This window comes from Podarcis muralis, chromosome 15, assembly GCF_964188315.1.
Source record: "Podarcis muralis chromosome 15, rPodMur119.hap1.1, whole genome shotgun sequence".
Classification (NCBI taxonomy): domain Eukaryota; kingdom Metazoa; phylum Chordata; class Lepidosauria; order Squamata; family Lacertidae; genus Podarcis; species Podarcis muralis.
In genome coordinates, this window is record NC_135669.1 from 30043435 (window position 1) to 30067028 (window position 23594).

General features: G+C 48.5%; 1 protein-coding gene across 2 annotated transcripts in view; it reads right to left on the reverse strand.

Moving 5' to 3' along the window:
* ELN (elastin) overlaps window positions 1–23594 on the reverse strand; it is a 60507-nt gene that overhangs the window by 19136 nt on the left and 17777 nt on the right. Inside the window, exons 2-17 of one of the 2 annotated variants that reach the window (XM_028708380.2) lie at window positions 14666–14713; window positions 13806–13847; window positions 12467–12499; window positions 11438–11473; window positions 10081–10200; window positions 9445–9549; window positions 9054–9116; window positions 8048–8095; window positions 7061–7132; window positions 6028–6060; window positions 5813–5884; window positions 4472–4519; window positions 3846–3908; window positions 2519–2563; window positions 2282–2374; window positions 1442–1504 (exon numbers count right to left, since the gene is read on the reverse strand). In XM_028708380.2, coding sequence (XP_028564213.2) covers window positions 1442–1504; window positions 2282–2374; window positions 2519–2563; window positions 3846–3908; window positions 4472–4519; window positions 5813–5884; window positions 6028–6060; window positions 7061–7132; window positions 8048–8095; window positions 9054–9116; window positions 9445–9549; window positions 10081–10200; window positions 11438–11473; window positions 12467–12499; window positions 13806–13847; window positions 14666–14713 — 984 coding nt within the window. The remainder of the gene's footprint in view (window positions 1–1441; window positions 1505–2281; window positions 2375–2518; window positions 2564–3845; window positions 3909–4471; window positions 4520–5812; window positions 5885–6027; window positions 6061–7060; window positions 7133–8047; window positions 8096–9053; window positions 9117–9444; window positions 9550–10080; window positions 10201–11437; window positions 11474–12466; window positions 12500–13805; window positions 13848–14665; window positions 14714–23594) is intronic. The other variant, XM_077919235.1, reaches the window with a different exon arrangement.

Consider the following 23594-nt stretch of genomic DNA (forward strand, 5'->3'; position numbering starts at 1 on the left):
GCTAGCCTGTTCCCTAAAATATCACTGGTTTGCTCATTTTTATATATAGGGTGCCTGCATAAAATATGTATTTTATGATAAATTACATATTTTGTTATGTGCAAATGGCTTTTGATACCTATTAGGTCCATAAATTATCATATAGCGTATATTCAACACAAAAAACAGTGACAATTTGTTGTTGACAAAGGACAGCTGGACATATAAAGGGCCCTATTACCTTCAGTAGCTTAGGGCCTCATTAAACCCACCAGTAAATCCGGCCCTGGTTGAAATCCTTCCCCCTTTCTTCAACTCCCCGCCCCCCCTGCTATCTCCCACTTGCTTTTCTTCAGATGCATGCTTCATAGAAAGGGAGAGATGGAAGGAACTCTGAGGGTCCATTCCCCCCCCCCCCACAGTGCAGAACAGCTAACGATTCCCTGACAGGTGGCCATCCACTCTCTGGTCCAAGGCTTCTAAAGAAGGAGAGTTTCCTGCTGTTAGTTCACAAAAGCAGATAGAGAGTACTGTGGGTGAGATGGCAGATGGGGGAAGGGTTAAGTACCCTTCTCCCCACTCCAAACTGGACCCCTTCCCCTATCAATTTTGCACTGGCCACTAATATGCTACCAGGCCGACTTCAAAGAGTCTGGATTAAATTAAAAGGCCCTCAACAATTTGGATACTTTAAGGACCACCTGATTCCATATATCCTTGCCCAGCCACTGAGATCTTGGGGAAAGGGGTTCTCTGTTAGTGGTCTTCCTTGCCTCAGATGCCTGGCTCATATCTATAAGAAGATAAGAAGAGCCTGCTGGACGGCTCAGTGGCCCAACAGAGCCCAGCATGATGCTGTCACAGTGGCCCACCAGATGCCCCAAAAGGGAAGCCCATAAGCAGGACTTGAGTGCCACAGAAACTCTCCCCAGTTGTGACTCCCAACATCTGGCATTATTCAGAAGCATATTGCCTCTTACTGTGGACAGAGCCACCCTGGCTAGTAGCCATTGATATCTCTCTCCTCCATTAATCTTTCCGATCTTTTCAAAAAGCCATTCAGTTTGGCCATCACTGTCTCCTGCGGAAGCGAGTTCCATAGTTTAACTATGCCGCGTGAAGAAGGACTTTCTTTTCTCTGTCCTGGATCTTCCTGCATGGATGCCTGTGAGTTCTAGTGTTAGGAGAGAAGGAGAACAACTTTCATAGAGAGCCACATTCTCCATATCAGCCTCAGGATTGAGGAACTGACTGTGTGGAGCTTAGATCAGGCAAGCCGCCTCCTCCCTGTTGAATTTCAGGCACTTGGCAAAGACCTTTTGATTTCAGCAGGCATTCTCAGTAAGCTCTACTGTACCTATTGACGGAACTTGCATTTCTACCCTTACGGCTTCTGTTTGTTTTAAGCACTGCAGAAATCCTGTGATTTCTGGGCTGTTTCAGCCCAGGGTAAACAGCTCACCGTAAGCTGCTGCTTTGGCTGCTGCTTTGGCTGCTGCTGCCGCCGCCGCTGGTCCACCTGCACCTGCAGTGGAAAAGGGTGAGAGAAACTGAGAGCCATTCCTTTCGCCTGGCCAACTTGGATGGGCTTGTTTTTGAAGAGCACAACTGCAGAATCTTTTGGCCACAACGACAGCAAAGGCACTCACCTAGCGCCTTCATCATTATCCATATCATTTATTATTAGTAGTATTAATTTATTAGTTGCTTTTTCTTGCTGGGGCAACTCAAGGTGACTTACAAAAACAAAGAAAAGAAGCCTCGCAGGCTGTGAAGGACTTGCTCACAAATTTATTGACGGCTGCACGAATTGTGATAGCTAGGATGTGGAAGGGGCAAGCAGAATATAAAATGAAAGAATGGTATAAAGAGGTGTGGGACATAGCTATTAATGATAAATTAACATGTGCCATTAAAGTAAGAATATGCAGGAGAAATGGTTTTGAGGAGTTATGGAGGGTGTTTGTAGGATTTGTACTGTTAAAACAGAAAGGGGCCAAACCATTGCAAGAGGTGTTGAAATTTCAGGTGGTTGGATAGTTACAATGGAATGGTCTCGGCGGTGGGAGTGCACATTCTTATTCTTATTTATTTATGATTATTACTTTGTCAAAATTTAAAAAACCTAAAAGAAAGAAAAAATCAAACCCACATACATACATACATACCAATGTGTTTACTATTGCCCCTTTAAAGGCGTTTACTATTGCCCATTAAAAGATGCTTATCTATCACCCCTCCAAAGGCATTGACTATTAACTCTTCAAAACTGTTTGCCTATTACCTATCCAAGGTCATTTACCTATTGCTCCTGGGACACCAGCACCGGGCACCAAGCCTCCTCCAAGGGCCCCAGCGCCAGGGACTCCGATTGCCCCGGGCACAGCTCCAGCACCTTTGGAGAAAGAAAGAAATGAAGGAAGGAAGGAAGAAAGAAAGAAAGAAAGAAAGAAAGAAAGAGGAGTGAATGAGGGCCAGCCAGAGCCTGGGCTTAAGAGAATGGCTACATATGGGGTTCCTCCAGCAAGGTGTTACTCACCATATTTGGCAGCTGCTTTTGCAGCGGCTACCTGAGCTCCCACACCTGCAAAAAGAACAAAAAGAGCTTCAGTGATGTGGCCACGTTGCTAGAATCTTCAGGACACAAAGCACAGATATCCCTTCCAGCTTACTGGCTTCAGAAATCAAGGATCCAAACCAAGTAACACACTGGAGCAAAGCCTTTTGGCAACCTGGGGAAGTTGTTTGACTCCATCAGTCTCAGCCAGCAGGGCCATTTTGGACTCCAACTCCCATCAGCCCCAGATAGCCTGGCTAGGCTGGCTGGGGCTGCTGAGAATTGTAGTTCAATGACATCTGGAGGCAACAGGTTGGCTAAGCATGTGTTGATTTCTGTCTGTTGAAATAAATAAATTAAGGTCTTATGTATATAATAAAGGTTCATAAATGTACCAAGCAAACATGTACATAGATATATAGGCCACATGCCTGAAGCTGCACAGGAGAGCAGCTATGGAGCCATTTTGACTCCCAGGCTGACCAGGTGTTTTCTCTGCAAGGTCAAATGGAGGAGCCTCCCCATTGCCTTTTCCTTCACAAATCCTGTCCTAAGGGTATATCTGTGTATGAATAGGGTGAGCCTGTGACTTGGCTCAGGAACTAAGTACCATATTTTTCGCTCTATAACACGCACCCGACCATAACACGCACATAGTTTTTAGAGGAGGAAAATCCGTAGGCATGCCACCCGTAGGCATTCCCTCCATAACACGCACAGACATTTCCCCTTACTTTTTAGGAGGAAAAAAGTGAGTGGTATGGTGCAAAAAATACAGTACTTATCATTACAAAAGACTGGCCAGGCTCCCCAGGGTATCAATCCAATAAACATTAACAGGTAACTTCCCAGACAGGAGTTAAACAACCCACTCAGATGATGAGGTAAACAACCTACTCAGATTTCTGCTTTAGCCCGCCCTTTCTGTGATGTATGTATGATGTTTCTGGGGGTGGTCTTTGACTCCAAGGTGGGCAATTTAAAATGGCTATATAAGGGCGGGCACACCTTGGTTTGGGGTCCTCCTCCTTCCCCTGCGTGTGAAGGGGGCACCCTGTTGCAATGGTTCAATAAAGATCAGGCTTACAAGCTGCTTTGCTTCTCAATATTCTCTGGTTGGCCTCTGTTTTTTCCTCTGACCGATGGAGAACCTACAAAGGACTCTATAAGGGCTCTTGTGTCCCCCATAAGGGAATAAGGGCAGATTTTCATTTATTACACTGTGCAGAGCAACAGAGGTGTCAGCAAGGGGTCCAAGACTCTGGGGGTCATCCTTCACTGGTGTTGTGTGCTAGCGCAACTCACTTACCTGTCCCTGTTGGGTAACCGGCCTTCCCTCCGGCACCACCGTACACGCCGCCCGGCCCAACACCTGGAACCACAAAGAGAAGTCAAGTCTTCAGGGGAGAAGAACCGCCCAATGCAAAGCCCAGAGGAAATTGGCCGGGTGTTGGCGATGTGGGTTCCAAGGATCAGAGACTTTTTGTTGTGCTTTTGCCCATCCCCAGATTGCTTCAGAGTGATGTGGTACAGTCCCCTCCTCCTCCTTATTGATGCAAAGAAGTAGACGTCTACACTGAGATATTGGTGCCAGCATCAGCTCTGCTTCTCAATCAAGGGACGTCTATGGGATTGTAGTTTTGAATGGCAACTGACAGAGTTTCCGAAGGGGGTTCAAAATCCCCCCTCAAAAAACGCAGTCCTCACGCAAAAGCCGCGAGAGTGAAACAGGTTTCAAACTGACTAGTTGAAATCTGTAGCACTGAGGTGCCTGTACAGCCAGCCTCATTTGTGGTACCCAGAGTCAAACCTTGGAGAAGCCCATCCCAAACACAGATCCATGTACTTTCATCCCCCAAAATGCACCCGTTTCCCTCAGCCCCTCCCCATCTCCCCCAGGCCACAAGCTAGGCACTTGAGACTAAGAGAACTCACCGCCATAAGGCCCCTTCCCGGCGCCGTATGGGAGGCCATAATAGCTACCTAGAAAAAGAAAAAGAAAATCATAATGTGAGCCTAAGGAACTGCATGCCACTGCCTCATTGAGCACAGAATGGCCTTTGGTACCCCGCCTACTAGAGCTCCCTTCAGTCTGGAGATGATATCAGGGGTTAAACGTGGGACCCTTCTAAATGCAAAGTGAGTCCTTAACCCCTTAGCAGAAAGTTAATTCAGCAGAGCCAGTTTTTAATATCTTTATTAATTCCCACCCACCCCTACAATGGCTGATATGTTAAAGGGATGGTTTGCATTTGCGCTAAAAACCATGGCTAGCTGCCTTAGAGATAGAAGCTGTCCATCTGAATACATTTAAACAAATTAACAACAGAAATTAGATGCCTTTCACCAGTGATGGGAACCTCAGGCTCAGAGGCTCTCCCAACCTCACTATCTGGCTCCTGAGACTTTCACTAGGCCACACCCCCTCGCTCCAGGCCACACCCCTTACCGACCCTGCTAGGCACCCTCTGAGTGAACCCTGTTAATCCTTTAATCTGTTGGGAGCCGCCCAGAGTGGCTGGAGAAACCCAGCCAAATGGGCGGAGTATAACTAATAAATTATGATGATGTTATTGTTTCTTACTTATCTGCACAAAGGAAAGTGTGTGTGTGTGTGTGTGTGTGTGTAAATGTAAAAACAAGCCTGGTGTTCAAAGGTAGAACTACTATTATCAGTGCTTTTTTCCCCTAAAAAAATGTTTAGGAGTGTTCTCATTTTGACTCAAGAAAATCACCATTTTATAGTTCAAATCAGGGAAAAATAAATATATTAAATAGACAAAAGTACAAAGATTCACAAAATGTTTAGGGGTATGAAAAAACACACTATCCATTAATTAAAATTAGCCTTTGTTGTTCCACCCACTTTTATTTCTGTCTCCACCCACCATTGGTATACGGCCCCCGGAAGGCCGCTTAGAAGGGAATGTGGCCCCTCAGGTGAAAAAAGGTTCCTCACCTTTGCCTTTCACATTTGACACGAGCATTACAGCCCTTTATTATAGGAACCCAAACCGCCACCTAACAGCTCTGCAACCAAGGGTGGGTTTTGGTCCCATTTTACGGAAGCAGAACTGAGGCCGGGGCGGGCGGTGACCTGCACGAGTCACACACAGTGAGTCAACAGTCTCTGACAGGACTCAAACTCAGAGCCTGGTTCGCTTGCCAAAAACAAGAGGTGAGGGGAGATATGTCTCGCGTTCTTTCGATCGTGTAAAGAGGACCTTCTCAGAATGGGGTTTTCAACAGCAATTTGGTTCTGGGTGTCGGGCTCACCAGGGAGTTTGGGTGCCTTGATGGGATAGCCCAGTGGGAGCCCAGGCTGCTGCCCTCCAAAGACTCCGAAGGCTAGAACAACAAAGGAAAAGAAAATGAGGCTTCCCACAGTGGAACCATTCTCACCCCCCTACTCCACCATGGTGGGCCGATCTGTTTCCCTCCCGGCTCTGTTGGGAATGGGGCACATGCATAGGTGTGTTTTGATAACCTACGAGAGAGTCCGTTGACAGCTCCTCCTCCTGCCCCTGAAAGGAAAAGAGATAATGATCAGTGGCTGTCCCTGCACACACAGGACTAGCATCATGATACATGGTGGTCAAGACATTTCAATGCAATCGGCAGAAGGCTTGAAGTGTTGCAAGATTTAGTGCAGGCTTCCTCAACCTCCGCCCTCCAGATGTTTTGAGATAACAATTCCCATCATCCCTGACCACTGGTCCTGCTAGCTAGGGATCATGGGAGTTGTAGGCCAAAAACATCTGGAGGGCCGAAGTTGAGGAAGCCCAATTTAGTGCTTAGTGTCAGACGAGGACCTGGGAGAGAACAGGGTTCAAATCCACACACAGCCATGAAGCTCCCTAGGTGACTTTAGGCCAGTCTCTGTCAGCCTAACCTACCTCACAGGGTAGGATAAGATGATGAGGAGAACTATGTGCGCCACCTTGAATTCCTCAGACGGAAGGTTGGGTATATAAATGCAATGAATGTGAAATACATTTATTTTCTGATCACACATAATAGTTTTTATTTAAAGCTCGTTTTGGCCAAAAGAGTGGATTTCAAAGTGCAAGAGACCTTTGGCCCTCCAGATGCTGCCAAACTACAACTCCCGTCATCACCTCTGGGTACCCGGCCTGATCCAGTCAGGGTCTTCTGATATTCTTAAGTAAGTACTACAGCCGGAGTTCTGTAGTAGTGAGCATTCATCATGTGTGAAACGGCCCATATTCTAGTGCAAGGGTAGTGCAACATGGTGCCCTCCATATGTTATCAAACTACAACTCCCATGAGCCCTGACCTTTGGCTCTGGTGGCAGTTGGGGTCCAATGACATCTGGAGGCACCACAATGGCTACGCTTGTTCTAGCAGCCGGACGACTTGAGAGTCGGCTGCAGGAGACTTCCTACCTATGAAAACTGCCATAGTAATTTGAGAAACAAAGCCCATCTGAAGGTGACAAACCCCACCTTCTCTGGAGCAAGGAATGGATACAAGCCATTATTGGGGAGGGGAAAGAAGGCTTACCTGGAACTTTTGGCTTCACTCCAGTTCCGGTGGGAACGCCAGGCAGGACTCCTACACCAGGATAACGGATCCCTGAAAGAGGAACAGAAGATGCTGGACTCTTTTAAAAACTACAGCAGGGCTTCAAATGTGGGTCTTTATTTGAATGCACTCAAAAGCTGAACTGGAAACTGGAAACAGGATGGGATGTGCTAAGAATGTGTTGACTTTTGACACCATGTGCTGAACTGTTGCATTCCTATGGGAGAACACAGATAACTGCCTTATACGGAGTTGAAGCCCTGTGAGGAATGGTTGAAGGAGCTGGGTATGTTCAGCCTGGAAAAGAGGAGACTTAGTGGAGATAGGAGAGCCATCTTCTCATATCTCAAAGGTTGTCACATGGAAGAGGCAACTAGCTTCTCCTGCTCTGGAGGGTAGGACTCAAACCAATAGCATCAAGTTATAAGAAGGGAGATTCTGGCTAAAGATCAGGAAGAACTTTCTGGCAGTAAGCTGTTCTACAGCAGAATGGACTCCCATGAGAAGTGGTGGACTCTCCTTCACTGGAGGTTTGTGAGCAGAGGTTGGATGGCCATCTGTCATGGATGCTTTCACAGAGATTCATGCATTGCTGGGGGTTGGACTAGATGACCCTGGGGGGGTTCCCTTCCAAAGCCACAATTCTATAATTCTGTGAAAGGACTGAACCTGAGACCTTTTGCCTGCAAGGCAGCTGAGCTAAGATTCCAGTCCACATGGTTCCAGATCAAGGGCAGATTTAAATAGAAACAGAAGAAGCTGCCTTACCCTGAGAGTCAGACTTCGGGTACACCTAACTTGGTACTGTCTACACTGACTGGCAGCAACTCTCCACGGTTTCCAGCAGGGGACATCCCCAGCCATACCTAGAGATGGCCTTGGGGACTAAACCTGGGACCCTCTGCATACAAGGTAGAGGCCGTATCGCTGAGCTATGGCCCTTCTCCAGAATGGGACAGAACTCACCTGTGCCAGGGAGCACACCTCCAGGGAAGACGCCAGGGATCCCCACACCTGTCGAGGAGAGAGCACAAACTGTGAGCACCAGCCATGGAGCCAAGGCAGTGGAGCATCTGCAACATGTAGCCTACAGAAATGGCTAGCCGCCTTTGAAGAAACAGGATCAATTTGTAACAGAAAGATAAATCCAACTCCTTTGTTACCCTTGCTAGGAAGATGATTCAAATCAACATGTATCTCACTGGAAGGTGTTGACATTTTTGGTGCTTGTATAGTAGTTGCTAAATGTTGGTGACCAACAACAGGTCTGTCAATAGATTCCTGGTATGCTCAGGTGTGGTCCGTTGCTGAGAAATTGACCTTCCAGGTCAGGGCGGCTCAAAGCAAGACAAGGCCTTTATCCTACTAGCCATTCATCTCCCATATTAGACATGGCAATCAATCGAGACAACCTCCCCAGACAATTGGAAACATCTGGAGAGACCTAGCACACTAGAAATTTAAATATGCTTAATCAATTTAATAAAGTGGTGGTTCCAACTTTAAGGTGTTATTATGCTTTCCCTCAAATAAATTACAGACTAGCTGATATTGCTGCTGTCACAGAGGTACCTCGGTTTTCGAGCACATAGGAAACCAAACGTTTCGGTTTTCAAACGCCAAAAACCCGCAAGTAAATGCTTCCATTTTTGAACGCGCCTTGGAAGTCGAACGGCTTCCGCTGCATGTTTTTCAGTTTTCACAATTGAACTTGCAGCCATCCCTTTGCGCCTCGGTTTTCGAACAATTCAGAAGTTGAACGGTCTTCCGGAACGGATTACGTTCGAAAACCGAGGTACCCTTTTGGGTGGAGATCTGCACCACAAAATTCGGAGAAGTGACCATTTCAAAGGACCGGCTGCATTCCAGCTCACACACCAGACTGCACAGATTTCTTCCCTGTCCGCTACAAAAACATCTGGCTGTTCCCCAAGTTGCCCCTGGATTTTAGAGGGGGCAGCCTTCGACCTACCAGGGATTTTGCCAGGCTTGGCCCCAACGCCAGCCCCGCCAGCTCCTGGTTGCAAGACGCCACCTGCGGGAGGGAGACAAAGAAAGAGAAATATCACATCGCTTGCCCTAGGATGGCCAGAGAGTCTCAGGCCTGGGGGCTGAATGTGGCTTTCCAGGCCTCTGTGGGCACTTTCCAAGCCACGCCTCCTCTCTAGACCACACACCCCTCTAGCCTGGTTCTGAGCCCTCCTTGCAGGCCTTTGCCGGGCTGGAATGTAACCTGTGTCACTTCCTGTGCTGACAGGAAACACAGGCAAGGCTGAACTAGATGGGCCAATTCTCTCTCCAGTGTTCCTAAGTCTCTGGGGTGCGAGGAGATCAAGGCAACATACCCTGTGGAAATAGCTTACCTCCAGGTACAGCCACGCCGCCTCCAGGTACGCCTACACCGGCTCCAGGTACACCCACGCCAGCTCCAGGTACGCCTACACCAGTACCTGCACCAGCCCCAGCGCCTGTTTAAGGAACAACACAAACAGAGTCTCAGGAACTCAGACCCTGTTGTCATAGCTGGAGCAGCCATGATCACATTTCAGAAAGCCGCCTTCCCCCTCACCCAAAATATTTACTTTCTGAGTGCCTAAAAGCAGGAATCACTTGCTCTCAGAGGAGCACATTCCCTGTGCTTCTGGGTGAGTTGCTATCCAGAACAGGGACTCATCCAGAAGCCTACAAGAGGCTGCCTGTTCTGCTATGTCCCTGCACCACAAGCGATGGCATCCTCTGGTGCAGAGAAGGCGTTCGAATGACTAGAATGGGAAGCCTCCTCAAAGGACTGCATCTCTGTATTGCTACAACCCAACATCACCACCGAGGGATTGTTTGGGAATTGCCTTCTAAGGGGAAAATATCAGGAGGGGAGACCAGCAAAGCAATGGCTGCATTGTGGGGGAGAGAGGCAGCCAGAGTGCGGATTCTGTGTCCCACGGAGTAGGCAGGCAGAAGAACCTCCATAATCATCAGAGACACCTGCAGCCTTGACTCACCAGCCTTGGCAGCTGCCTTATAAGCAGCAGCTGCCGCTGCTGCAGGGCTTCCGGCACCTGGGTAGACACCTCCTGGATAGACACCTCCTGGATAGGCGCCACCTGGATAGACACCACCACCTAGGGCAGAGAAGGAAAGTGGCACTGAGTGTCAGGGCTGGAGTCAGATGCAGGTCAGCATGAAAGATGCAGGACTCTGCCATCAGTTGAACTCTTTCTTCAAGGAAATGGCATGCAACTCAGCAACACTTCCAAGCTGGTCTTGCCCCTATGGAGCAGCTTCCTTCTACCCCTCCTAAGGTTCCTCCTCTCCCAGACATTTTCCAAGCCATCTGTGTGTGTGTGTTTCTGACCTCTGCTCTGCCCCCCTCCTCATTATTCTCTGTGTTATTGGAGACCAGCAGGGAGGGGAGTTTGTTGCAGCAGGAGGGGGAGACACCCTGGATTCTTTTGCAGCCTCTTGACCCCTTGGAGTCTGAACACCCTGTCACAGGCTCTTCCTGCTCACTAAACCCTGTTGCCCCTTCAGCATCCAGTTGCTCCTTCCAATCTGCTCCCTCTGACCTCTCCCCAGTGTCCCGCCACTAATCCCCAGGCTCTGAGCCTTCCTTCTTGGGGGTTTCCCTTGGGGGTTCCCTGGCTGTTGCCTCCCACCACTCTTCTTTGTCCAGCCACTGGGCTCCACTTGCTTTCTATGTGCCCATCTCTTAAACTAGCAAGAGCCATCCAACCTGACTCCTGTGGGAGCGAGTTCCAGGAGTCCCCCCCCAAAAAATTTTTGGGGTCCACCCCCTGGTCCCATAAACTCATCCCCCTACCCCATAAAATGCATTATTCAAAATAGCAGCCTGCATGACCCACTAAGGCAGATAACAACACAATAAAATTCAAAGCAGCTACAATTAAAAACGCATTTATTCAAAATCCAATTAGAAAATTGATGATTCAGTGATGCCAACTTTTCAAAATCTGATAGTCATTTTCACCTCCAGCCTCTGTGCTTCCTTCTTTGTACCCACCTAGGTAAGCCCACCCCATGGGCACAATGCCACACACTTTGAGAACCACTAGGTCAAGCAGGCATTCTGCCCTCACATGCAGCACAGGGCGCTGTCCCCATTGCCAGTGCTGAAGTAAGACTCAGCTGCCAGTCTGCTTTTGAGCATAGAATGGGATAAGGTGGCATCTTTCCGCTTTGCCCCAGGCAGCAGTTGTGCTGAGCCAGTGCTCTGCATATCCTCCAAACAATTCCCTCTCACCAGCTTGGGAGCCCTAGAAGAGCCGGTGATGGGTCTGAGATCCCTGCTCTCAGCCAGACCTTCCCAGGAAACAGCTGGAGAGCTCAGGGCAAGCTTACCTAGTGCTCCAGTGCCTCCGACAACCCCTCCGACACCTGCAGAGGAGAAAAGAAGCCAGGGCGTCAGAAGTCCTGCAGTTGGATCAGCCCACAGAGGACCTATCTAGCCTAGCATCCTATTCTCACAGTAGCCACCAAATGCCATAAACACAAAAGCCTTATCCTTTCCTGTGGTTTCCAGCAGATGGAATTCAGAAGCATCAGTGCTTCTGATCATCCTGGCTAGTAGCCAACGATAGCCCTCTTCTCCCTGAATTTATCCAATCCTCTTAAAGCCATCTAGGCTGTTCACCATAACTGCCTCCTGTGGGAACTGTGGGTTCCACAGTTTAACTATGTGTTGTGTGAATCACAGAACCACAGAACTTGAAGGGACCCCGAGGGTCATCCAGTCCAACCCCCTGCAAATGCTGGAATAAGAAGCCCTTCCTTTTAGCTGTCGCAAATCTTCCAACATTCAGCACCATCTGATGTCCACAAGTTGCAATGTTATAGGAGAGAGGGAAAAAACCTTTTCCCTATCCACTTTCTTGAGGTTGTGCATCAGTTTATAAAGGTCTATCTTGCTTTCTTTTCCTCTAAACTAAAAATCCCCAGAGGCTGCAACCACTCCTCACAGGGGAGACATTCTATCCCCTTGCTGTTTTCCAAACCTTATCCATTTCCCACCAGCCCCAGAAGCATGGGCGTAGCCAGGGGGGCAGGGAGAGGCAGCTGCCCCCCTAAATAAATAAAAAAATCAATAAAACACATAGCAAACTGAGGTTCTGCCCTCTCCCAGCAACAAAAGGCCTGCTCCGCCCCCTAACAAAAATCCTGGCTATGCCCAGTGGCCAATCATGATGTGGTCAACATCTGGAGGGCCACAGATTCCTCCCCTCCCTGGTACAGAAGCTGGGGAGAGGAGTACACAAGTAAGCCCACTGGGCTGCCTCTTCCTCCTCCTCTCCCCATTTAGTAGCCCCAACAAGAGAGGAGAGACCATGTCAGTCGCAAAGAGCATCAGGGGAAGTGGAGATGGCCACTTACCTGGTTTGGGGGGCTTTCCTCCTGCTCCAAATCCTGGGGAGAAAGGGAGGCATCCAGTACAGTTAGATGAGCGCCAATGTCAGGAGAAGCGTCCCCAAAAGCAACAGTGGGCAGAGCAAAGAATTGGGGCACTTGCCACTGTATGGTAGGCTGCACCCAAGCCCCATGGCAGTCAGAAATTCTCACACCCACAAAAACACACACTACTTTCACAGTCATCCAAGCAAGCAAGAGGCAACCTCTCAGGTCAAGAACCCATCCCTGCCAGGCAATACAACTCCAGGTAGGTGCAGGGCAGATGAGGGTCTCAGGGGCCACATAGAGGGCTGCATCCAGCACCCAGGCCTGAAATTCCCTGTCCTCACACTTCCCTAATGTGAACTAGATTGGTGGACATAAAGAGAGACAGGGCCTTCGTGGTGACTGGCCCCATTCTGTGGAATTCCCTCCCCAGAAAGGCAAACATGGGTGCTACCCTGAAGACTTTAAAATGGACTTTGAAGACTCCCCACTCACATTTCCCAACTGTCTGATGCTAAGGTCCAAAGTATATCATGGGCAGCCAACGTGACACCCTATAGGTGCTATTTCCAGCAGCTGGTTTTCAGAAGCATTGCTGCCTCCAAGTATGTAGGCAGAGCATAGCCATCTTGGCTAGTAGCCGTCAATAGCTTTATTGTCCTCCATGAATTTGTCTAACCCTCTTTTAAAGCTGTCTAAGTTGGTGGCCATCCCTGCCTCTTGTGGGAGGGAGTTTCAAAGTTTAACTATGCAATGCATGAAGAATCATGGAGTTGGAAAGGGACCCTGAGGACCATCTAGTCCAACCCGCTGAAATGCAGGAATGTGCAGCCATCCCTTATAGGGATCAAACCTTCAACCTTGGCATCATCAGCACCACCCTCTGACCAACTAAGCTATCCAGTAGTCCTTCCTTTTGCAGGTTCTGAATCTTCCCTTGTTCTCCTTCATTAGATGTCCAGGAGGGCCAGCGTTTTGAGAGATGGAGGAAAGCTTTCCTCTACCCACTTTCTCCATGCCATGCATAATTTTACAAGTTCCTCTTGCTCACCTTAGTCTAAACTAAAAAGTCCCAAATGCTGCAACCATTCCCCGTGGGGGATTTGCTGCACCTCCTCGATCGTTAGGGTTGCCCTTTCTGATCCTTGGTTCAGTTTAGGTTCAATGCAGCTGTCCTGAGAAGTAGCCACTGATCCATGAGTGAAACAGGGGAAAGGACAACCACCTATGTTCCCTGCCCCATGCATTATCTTCTAAATCGTTCAGTCGCTCAAGCGCAGGAGGCAGAGAGCATCCTTTCCCTCCTCCAGGGACTCACCTGCCCCACCAAGTCCTCCTAGTCCTCCTACGCCAGCAGCTCCTGTAGGGATCAAGACAGTTGTCTCAGGAGACCCAGGAGGGGCCCTCAAACAGCGCCTAGCCATCGCAAGCAGGCTTACACAGCACCCATCACTGGTGCTGATGGGAACTGAAACTAGCCTCAGCACCAGCAAGCGTAGCTCAGGGGTGAGGATGGGAGTTGTAGTTCAGCAACAATCAGGGGGCCAAAGGCCTCACCCGCTGGAAATGGTGCTATCAGTTGTAGCATTTACTGTTGTTGACTCACAGTTTGTTGATTGATTGATTGATTGATTGATTGCATTTATAGCCCACCTTTTTGGCCAATGAGCTCAAGGCGGCATACATGGTCCCCCCCCCCATTTAATCCCCACAAATTACCCTATGAGGTACGCTAGGCTGAGAGGCAGTGACAGGCCCAAAGTCACCGAGGGAGCTTCATGGTGGTGTGGGAGATTCAAACCCTTGTTTCCCAGGTCCTAACCCGACACTCTGACCACTATACTGCACCAGCTCTCATTGACTGATTATGCATTATTTTGAGATTGCGTTTTAAGACGATGCGATTCCCCCTGGGACGCTTAGGGAGAGGGTGTGTCAGCAGGATCAGAAATTAATCAGCCAGACAAATGGAAGAATGCATGCATGAATTCCACAGGGCAATGCGTTATCTCGCCCCATTATTCCTGTTTGTGACCCTTTTCTTGCAAGAAAGGGGCTTTGAGAAGGGTGGCTGATTGCGGGAAGGGACAGAGAAATTCCACACACAAATAAAATCGGGTGGATTTGGTGACACCTGTAACACAAAGATAAACACAGCAGGTAGTAGCACCCCCTTACCTGGGTAGTAGCCTTGCCCGGGAACTCCAACGCCAGCACCTGGGACCCCTGGAAAGGAAAGGAGAGTTTGATTGGCTCATAGCTGGTGAGGAAGGGAAACCCCATTCGTGCCCATCCAAGACAAAAGTATTGAGAGGCTTAGAAGACTCCCTTGGCCTCCATCTTCCCCCCGCTCCCATCTTCCTGCTGGGTAGTAAAAGGGCTCAGGGCACAAGTCCAAGGGCGATCTGTCAAGGGTTCTTTAGCTGTGATTCTTGTGTCATCGGGGGGGGGGGTTGGGCTAGATGGCCTTTGGGGTTCCCTTCCACCTCTACAATTCTGGGATTCTATGAATCAAATTCGCAAGTGTGATCTGCTAGTTTCCTGGATGCATAAAGAGGAATAATTAATGCGGCAAGTATCATGTTAAGATCTGTGCTCTCTCTTTTGCACAACCCGCCCCCACCATCTCTGGCCTGTGTCAGCAGCTGCTCCAGTCACTGACAGCACTTTGGCTTTCCGGGGTGGAATCCTGCTTTGCCTCTGACCCTCCGTGAGGATTGCGCAACCGTGCCCTGAACAGCTCACCCTTTGTTTTCATGTTGCCTTCTTCCCCCCTCTCTCGCCCTCCAGTCCAGCCAATACGCCTTCCTTGCTCCTCCCCTCTTAAATAAACACTTGTGTTTAAGTTCAACATGCTTTGCCCTGGGAGTCGAACAACAGAGCTGACCTTTTCTCAACCGTCTGATTGCGGAAGGGCTCTCTCCGGGCCAAGGAGCTATTGGTGTGGCTGGTGGGAGCGCAAAGATGCTCAGCTGGAAGCAAAGCCCTGGGAGAAACTGAATTGTCTCCCACATAGAGCTCCCACATAGAGCTTCATTTGAGACGGGGCTCAGCCACAGAACCTGTTTGCAATGCCAGCCCCAGCCTGTGCCAAGCAGGCTCAGAAAAGGCCAAGCAGAGCAGCCTAAGAGGATGGAGCGACCCTCCTCCAAGGGGGTTTTTCATTGAGAGAAAATGTAAGAGGCAACCTGATAGAAGTTTATAAAAGCATGCATGTCCTTGTGGATGGATGAATGTTAACGTATATAAAATTGTACACATGGTTGATTTAAATAAGTTATTATTGATTATGTAGACCCAATGTATCAGCCGCCTGGGGGGTTTCACTCTTTGTGTTTGGTTGCTGGTAAAAAATAAAAAATAAAAATAAACAAAAGCATGCATGTCATGGGGAAAGTGGATAAGGGAAAGATTCCCCCATCCCTCTCGTGACACTGGACATACAAGGAAGCTGGGTGTTGGGAGATTCAGGGCAGGTGAAAGAAAGCACTTTGCACGCAGCATATTGTTAAACTGCAGAACTCCCTCCCGCAGGAAGCAGTGATGGCCACCGTCTGGGCTTTAAGTAAGTATTGCACAAATTCATGGGGGAAAGGGCCTATAGATGGCTGTTGGCCAGGATGGCTCTGCTCTGCCTCCACAGATAGAGGCAGCAATATTTCCCAATGCCCATTGCAGGAAACTGCAGGAAGGAAGAGTGCGATGGGGCTCAAATGCTGCTTGTGGGTTCCCCGGAAGAGGAACAAGAAAGAGGATTGCTCCTGAGCACAAGCAGAGTGCTTCTCTTTCGCTGCAACAAAGGGAGGGGACCTTTTGTCAGCCCAGGGTCTGGGGCTCCAGCTATGGACCTTGGAGGCAGCAATGCTTCTGAATACCAGTTTTGGGGAGCCACAGGAGGTGACAGGCCTCTTGCGCTCAGGTCCTGCATATGGGTTTCCCACAGGTATCCGGCCACTGTAAGAACAGGCTGCTGGACTAGATGGGCCATGGGCTTGATCCAACAGACTTCTTATATTCGTATTTCTTGAAAGGGCTTTTTAAAAAGCCAGTCTCCCAAGCTGAGTTTGCGGGTCATGGTTGGGGGAGATCTGTGGGGGTCTCCAGGTGTTTGGTGGATTCCCAGCTCTTACCATCAACCCCGAGGCCAGATGCCAGGAGCTGGAGTCAAGCACATCTGGATCCCCCTCTCCAGATGTTGCCCATCTTTCCTGTAGGTGGACCACATGGCGTGACATTGCTTTGCTTGTATACAGAAAGAAATGCAAACCACACAGTTGCACACATCAATCTCTTTCCTCTAAAGCTTTGAACATTCTGTTAACAAGAGAGAAGGCTTTTCCTTTTCCTTTTTTTAAAAAAAGAGAGAGAGTCAATCCAACACAGATCTGGCTGTAGTTACGAAAGCATGGCAACACCCAAATATATCTGCTCTCTGGATAAGTTGTGAAGGGGTAGCAAAGAAAACTGGAATTTTCTGCCCATGTGCTCTTTGCCTCAAGCAGGCATCTCCCCTTTCCTGCCCCAGTGGCATAGCGTGGGTTGTCAGCACCCGGGGCAAGGCAAGTAATTTGCGCCCCCTAACCCGTGGATTTGCGCCCCCTAACCTGTGGATTTGCCCTAATCCCAGATGTTGCGCCCGGCCCCCCCTGCACCCCCCACGCTACGCCACTGTCCTGCCCCACCCCCAATGACAATGATTTATTATGGGATGGCCACTAGGAAATCTGGAGAGTGCCCTTGCCAAGTAGGGAGAGCAGCAGCAGCTGGCAGACTGAGGAATTAGACCAACCTCCCCTAGCCTGGGGCCCCCTAGATGACTTGGACTACATAATACCCATTCATACACTTTGGAACTCCCTGCCTCTTGATGCCAAGCATGTACCATTTTCTTTTCTTTTTTAATAATATTTTTAATTGGTTTTTACAAGAACAAATTTGAAATAATAAAAAGGAAAAAAAAACTTTCAACATATCCATATATGAGATTCTCTGAATCTTGTGGCTCTCCCCCCCCCCTGTCCCCTGCATGGGTCCTTAAAATATTTTTTCTAAAACTACATATTACATTCTCCACAATTTTTATCTCTCTAAATTATCCATATCTTTCATTTCTTTACACGTTATTTTTAAAGTCCAGCTAACGTTTTAATTTGTTTACAATGGTCTCCTAAGTAAATGAATTTCCCCCATTCTTTTTTAAAGTCATTACTGTATCTTCTTGATTCCTGAGTCTCCCATTCAGTTTTGCCATTTCATCATAGTCCGGCAGTTTGGCTTGCCATTCTTCCCTAGCAGTGACTGTTGGTTCTTTCCATCTTTGGGCTAGTAGTATTGCATACATAAACAGTCCTGGTACCTTCTTCGGTGCCTCCTAACAACATTTTTGTTTAGACAAGTCCACTCAGATGTTTAGAAAATTGATGTGAATTTTAATCTGCTTCTAGTTCTTAATCTGCTATTGTTATTTTAACGTTCAGAAAGTCTTAACTTTTGTTGTTAATTTTTCTTACGGATAAGTTCATCGTTTTATCTTTTTGTAAACCTCTTTGAGAAGGTTGCGGGTTTTTTGCAATCAAGCAGTGTGTAAATCTTAATAGATAAATAAACAAATAATTCTCCCATCAGCCCCAGTCAGTGTGGTCATGTGATACTTCAGCTGGTGGCAACACAGCTCCCTATTGATGAGGTTGGAGGATGTTTCAGTCCAAAACATCTGGAGGGGCCTCAGTTACATAGAATCATAGAATACAGTTCTATGAGTTGGAGGGGTACCCAAGGGCCATCTAGTCCAACCCCTGCAATGCAGGAATCACAGCTCAAGAATCTCAGACAGGTGGCCTTCTAAACTCTTGTTGAAAAGCCTCCAATGAAGTCCACTGCCTCCCAAGGGAGTTTGTTCCATTGTCAAACAAAGGCCAAGTTGGGATGTGAAGAGGTTTAATTTTTTAGGGGGTGGAAAAATGAAGGACACTCTCTCTCTCTCTCTCTCTCTCTCTCTCTCTCTCTCTCTCTCTCTCTCTCTCACACACACACACACACACACACACCTTCTCAGCATCCCCCTAATTAGCTAATTAACACTGGGGCCATTCTCTGAAGATTGTTTTCCCTCTCTTCAAACCGTGGAAAAGACAGTCAGTCAAAGGACAGGGCCCTCTCAATCTCCCCTCCCCATGAGCCCAAGCAACCCCACTGAACCTGCACCCAAGGGAGATGAGGCAACTGAGCAAAGACTCATGGACGGCTCAAGCAAGCGAGTCAAGCTGTGCATTGGCAGCAAAACCCCGGTCCATCCCCAAATCAAAGTCGTGAGCCACAGTGCGACTCAGAGGAGCAGAGGAGCCATGCCCAATCTTGCACCCACCACCTCCCGCCTTTGAGCTTGGAGCGTATTTTCATAAGCTTCATAAAAATCACAGAGTGTCTCACAGAATTTCCATAACACTTCCCCCTCCCCCCCAAAAAGCAGAGTTGCATGCTTTATCGTAGCAATTTTGCACAACAACTGCAAAAGGTAGGCTACAATACTTGGGAGAATGCAAAGAAGGCTTGAGACTGAGGAATCAGCAGCGCCTCCTAGGGAGGTGGTTGTGAAGATGATTCAGTTGGAAGGGACCTCCAAGAGTCATCTAGTCCAACCCTCTGCAATGCAGGAATCACAGCTCAAGAAATAATAATAATAATAATAATAATAATAATAATAATAATAATAATAATAATAATAATTTTATTTATACCCTGCCCTCCCCGGCCAGGGCCAGGCTCAGGGCAGCTAACACCAAATATGATTTACAATAAAATGCAATAGAAAAACAACAACAACAACAAACAAACAAACAAACAAACAAACAGTTAATTAAAATACGGCTTAAAATGCAGCTTAAAATGCAGCCTCATTTTAGTAGAAGCCCATAATTCAAGGCCATAAAGGGAGGAAACTTCAGATATTCACCTAAGCCGGCTATCCATGCTGGTCCTACATGGGCCAGCAAAAAAAGCCAAGGGAAAATTTATATACCAAATCTCATATAAGGGGTCAGAGTGAGTCTAAGCCGAAGGCCAGGCGGAACAGCTCCGTCTTACAGGCCCTGTGGAAAGATGTCAAATCCCGCAGGGCCCTAGTCTCTTGTGACAGAGCGTTCCACCACATCGGGGCCAGTGCTGAAAAAGCCCTGGCCCTAGTTGAAACCAATCTAACCTCCCTGAGGCTTGGGACCTCCAAAGTGTTGTTATTTATGGACCTTAAGGTCCTTTGCGGGGCATACCAGGAGAGGCGGTCCCGTAGGTACGAGGGTCCTAGGCCAAACCCTGACAGGTGGCCAGAAACATCTGCTTCGAAACCTCCAAGGAAGGAGTGCCCACCACCTTCCATTGGGTCCAGACCAGCTCTTACCGCCCGAAATTCTTCCTGATGTTTGGTCGGAATCTCTCATTTGAACCCATTTCCTTTTCCTAAGATGCTGGACTAGATGCGCCTGATCCAGTAGGATCTCCCTAGGTTCTTCAGGAACTCCCTCCAAAAGGAGGCAGCGAGGGCCACCAGCTTGGATGCATTCCAAAGAGGATTAGACATCTATTGAAGCCATGATGTCTATGTCCTTCCTCCACCGTTGGAGGCAGCGGTGCTGGGAATCACAAGTGGCGAATCCTGCTTTCCCAGTGGTGCATCTGGCCAGCTACTGGGAGAACACGAGGCTGCAACCCGGCGGCCCAGTGGCCTGATCCAGCAGCCTCTTCTCATATTCAAGGGTAGGCACCAATTAAGCGCTACCGCCTGAACATCTGCTCCGGCGTGCTGGAGAGCGCGGTGAAAAAACATCTGGAAACCAGCATAGGAAACAGGCCTCCAATCTCCAGATCAGCAAAACTCTCTAGGTTGGTCCCCCCCCCCCCACTATTCCCACCCCAACACACACCGATGCCTCTTCTAATCGCCTTCCCTCCCCCGTTCTCTGGAGCGGGTCTAGAACTGGTTTAAAGTTCCGGCATTCTAGCTTAATTGGCTGCTGGACAGCAGCCCAAAGTGAAGTCAACACAAGCCAGAATCCCCAAGACATGCAAGCCAGGGTGAACTGGGAAACAGGCAAGAGGCTTCGCCAAAACGGATGGAGGGAAGGAGGGTGGGAAGAGAGGGTGATGAAATAAACAGAGACCCGAGGAGGAGCGTGGCTGCCGGCAAGGGAGGATGGCGTTGAGGGAGGAGAAAGGAGCAGGAAGAGGCTCAGATTTATCCCCTTCTGCCTTTTTGGTGGACCAATGTACTGTAATATCGGACTAGGACTTGGGAAACCAGGGTTTGAATTCTGCCCCTACTCAGCCATGAAGGTCTCATTGAGGGCTGGCCACTGCCTCTCGGCCTCACCCACCTCACAGGGTTGTTGTGGGGATTAAATGAGGCAGGGGGACCATGTCCGCCACCTAGAGCTCATTGGAGCAGTTGGTCTAGCATGGGGAGGAGAGGGTAGGGGCCCTGGGTGCAAAATTATTAGGGGGCACAACATTTCAAAAGAAAAAATACTGGCCCTTCCCAGCTTACTGCTGTCCTCTTCCATGCCGTGATTCCCACCTCCCTGGATTCAGATGGCGCCTCTTTTAAAAGAAACGAGCCCTTGCACAGACTGGCCCGAAACAAACAAAGAAACAGGCAAGCGGAAAGTTGTGTTTGCTTTTCCGCCTGCCTCTGATCCTAAGGTTATCTACAATTCCCAAACTTGGTCCATTTCAGCCCCATGTGAGATCGCCAAGCCCCACCTAGAAAACTTCCTCTTGGCATCTGTGCTAATGGTCCATGGCTTAGGGGATGCAATACTTGCCTTGCCCAAGGCATTGGCAACCTATGCTACACCACTGCCTTGGAGAAAAAAGGTGGTTCATAAACACAATAAATACATAATTCAGTGGTACCTTGGGTTAAGAACTTAATTCATTCCGGAGGTCCGTTCTTAACCTGAAACTGTTCTTAACCTGAGGTATCATTTTAGCTAATGGGGCCTCCCTGCTGCCGCCGCGATGCTATCATGCGATTTCTGTTCTCATCCTGAAGCAAAGTTCTTAACCCGAGGTACTATTTCTGGGTTAGCGGAGTCTGTAACCTGAAGCGTATGTAACCTGAAGCATCTGTAACCCAAGGTACCACTGTAATACAGAAAATACGTCACACTAGATAATCCCAGCCAATGTGGGACCTCTGCCCTCCCCATCAGTTTTGCCTACTCTATGTGGAACACAGGGAGTAACCTTGTACAGAATCAGGCCACTAATCCATCTAGTTTAGTACTGTTGACACTGACTGGCAATGGCTCTTCATAGTTTCAAGAAAGAGACAGTCTCAGGTCTACCTGCAGATGTCATTGGGGATAGAACCTGGGACCTTCTGCATTCAGAGCAGATGCTGTACTGCTTTCACTAAAAGTAAAGTAAGACTCTAGTCCTCATGGTTCTAGACAAAGAGCTGGTTTAAATAGGCCTTTCCCAAATAGGAGCACAGAGAACAGCCTTTGACAAAGTCAGACCACTGGTCTATATAGCTCAGTTGGTAGAGCATGAGACTCTTAATCTCAGCACCAAGGGTTCGAGCCCCACGTTGGGTGAAAGATTCCTGCCTTGCAGGGGGTTGGACAAGATGACCCTTGGGGATCCCTTCCAACTCTACAAATCTATTATCTAGATCAGCAGTGTCTACACTGACAGGCAATGAGCCTCCAGAGTTTCAGACAAGGGTCTCCCAGCTCTACCAGGAGATGCCACTCGGGATTCTGTGTGCATAGCAGGTGCCTGACCGCCGGGCTGCGGTCATTCCTGAGGAAGATCAGCACGATCACCTGCTGCCCAGGAAACAATTAGTTGTGCCCAGCAGATGTCGCTGAGGCTTCAATCTGCCTAGGTATGTGGCTGGAGCAATCCTGGCCTTCCCTCACAGCTGGCTTCGCTAGAGCTCTCTGTGTCTCCTTTGTAAGAAACAAATCAAAACAAAACAAAAACACAATCTTTTGTTTCCTTCCCAAAATTGTCAGTGGCTGCAGGCCAGCTCCCCTCTGCCTTTGCCTGTAATCAGAACATGCTTCTCTTTTTCTCTTTCTCTCCCTGCCCCCCGCCCCCAGAAAATAGGCCTGCCATCAAACACAGCCCATTGGGTCCAGGATTCCGCCCCGGAAAACCTCTGGCACCGGGAGCTATTTCTCCAGACCAGAGAAGATGAATCACCAAGGGAAAGCTTGTCCAGTTCTGGGCACCACAGTTTAAGAAGGAGTCCAGGGGTCATCTAATCTCACCTCCTGCAATGTAGGAATCACAGCAAAAGATATCCTGGCAGATGGCCATCCAACCTCTGCTTAAAAACCTCCAAGGGAGGAGAGCCCAGCCACTTTCTAAGGTTGTCCACTCGCCTATCGAACATTTCCTACTACCAAAAAGTTCTTCCTCACATTTAGCTGGAACCTGCACAGGCTGCTAGTTTGCTATCAGGCCAAGGTAGCAATGCATTGTTACTGGTACAAAAACCTGTTGAAAACTTAGGACCGCTTTCCTTGTAGGACCACCTGACTCCGTAATGTGTCTACTCAACTGCTTTGCTCTGCAGAACTGGCCCACTTACAGGTGCCACACAACCTCTGCACTTGTGAGAATCTGTTCTTTTAGCACGGCACCACCCAAACTTTGGAACTCCCTGCCTTTTGACATCAGGCAGGAGCCTCGGCTGCACGCTTTACAGCACCTGCTTACAGATTTTGCTCAGGCAAGCTTGCCCAGGCATGTATGCATGTACTTCAAATCTCTCTTTAGTCTGCCGTTAATTTTAATCATTTCCCAAATGTTTTCAATTACTGTTTTTTGATGGATGACTTCTCGTAAACCGTTTGGAGCCTTGATCAAGTGGCATATAGATTTTGTTTAACAAATAAAGCTCTGCCAAAGTGTTGCTCTTGAATTTCCAGGGAAAGGGGGCGCAAGACAGGCCATCATTCTCTCTCTCTAACCACAGCTCTGCTGGGCTGTCAGTGAACATGTATAAAATGGAGTTGTTGCAACACACACACACACACACACACTCCTTGTGCAATGTGAGTCAGGATTGGGCAGCCATGGAGAGCGATTCCAGGAAGTGAGG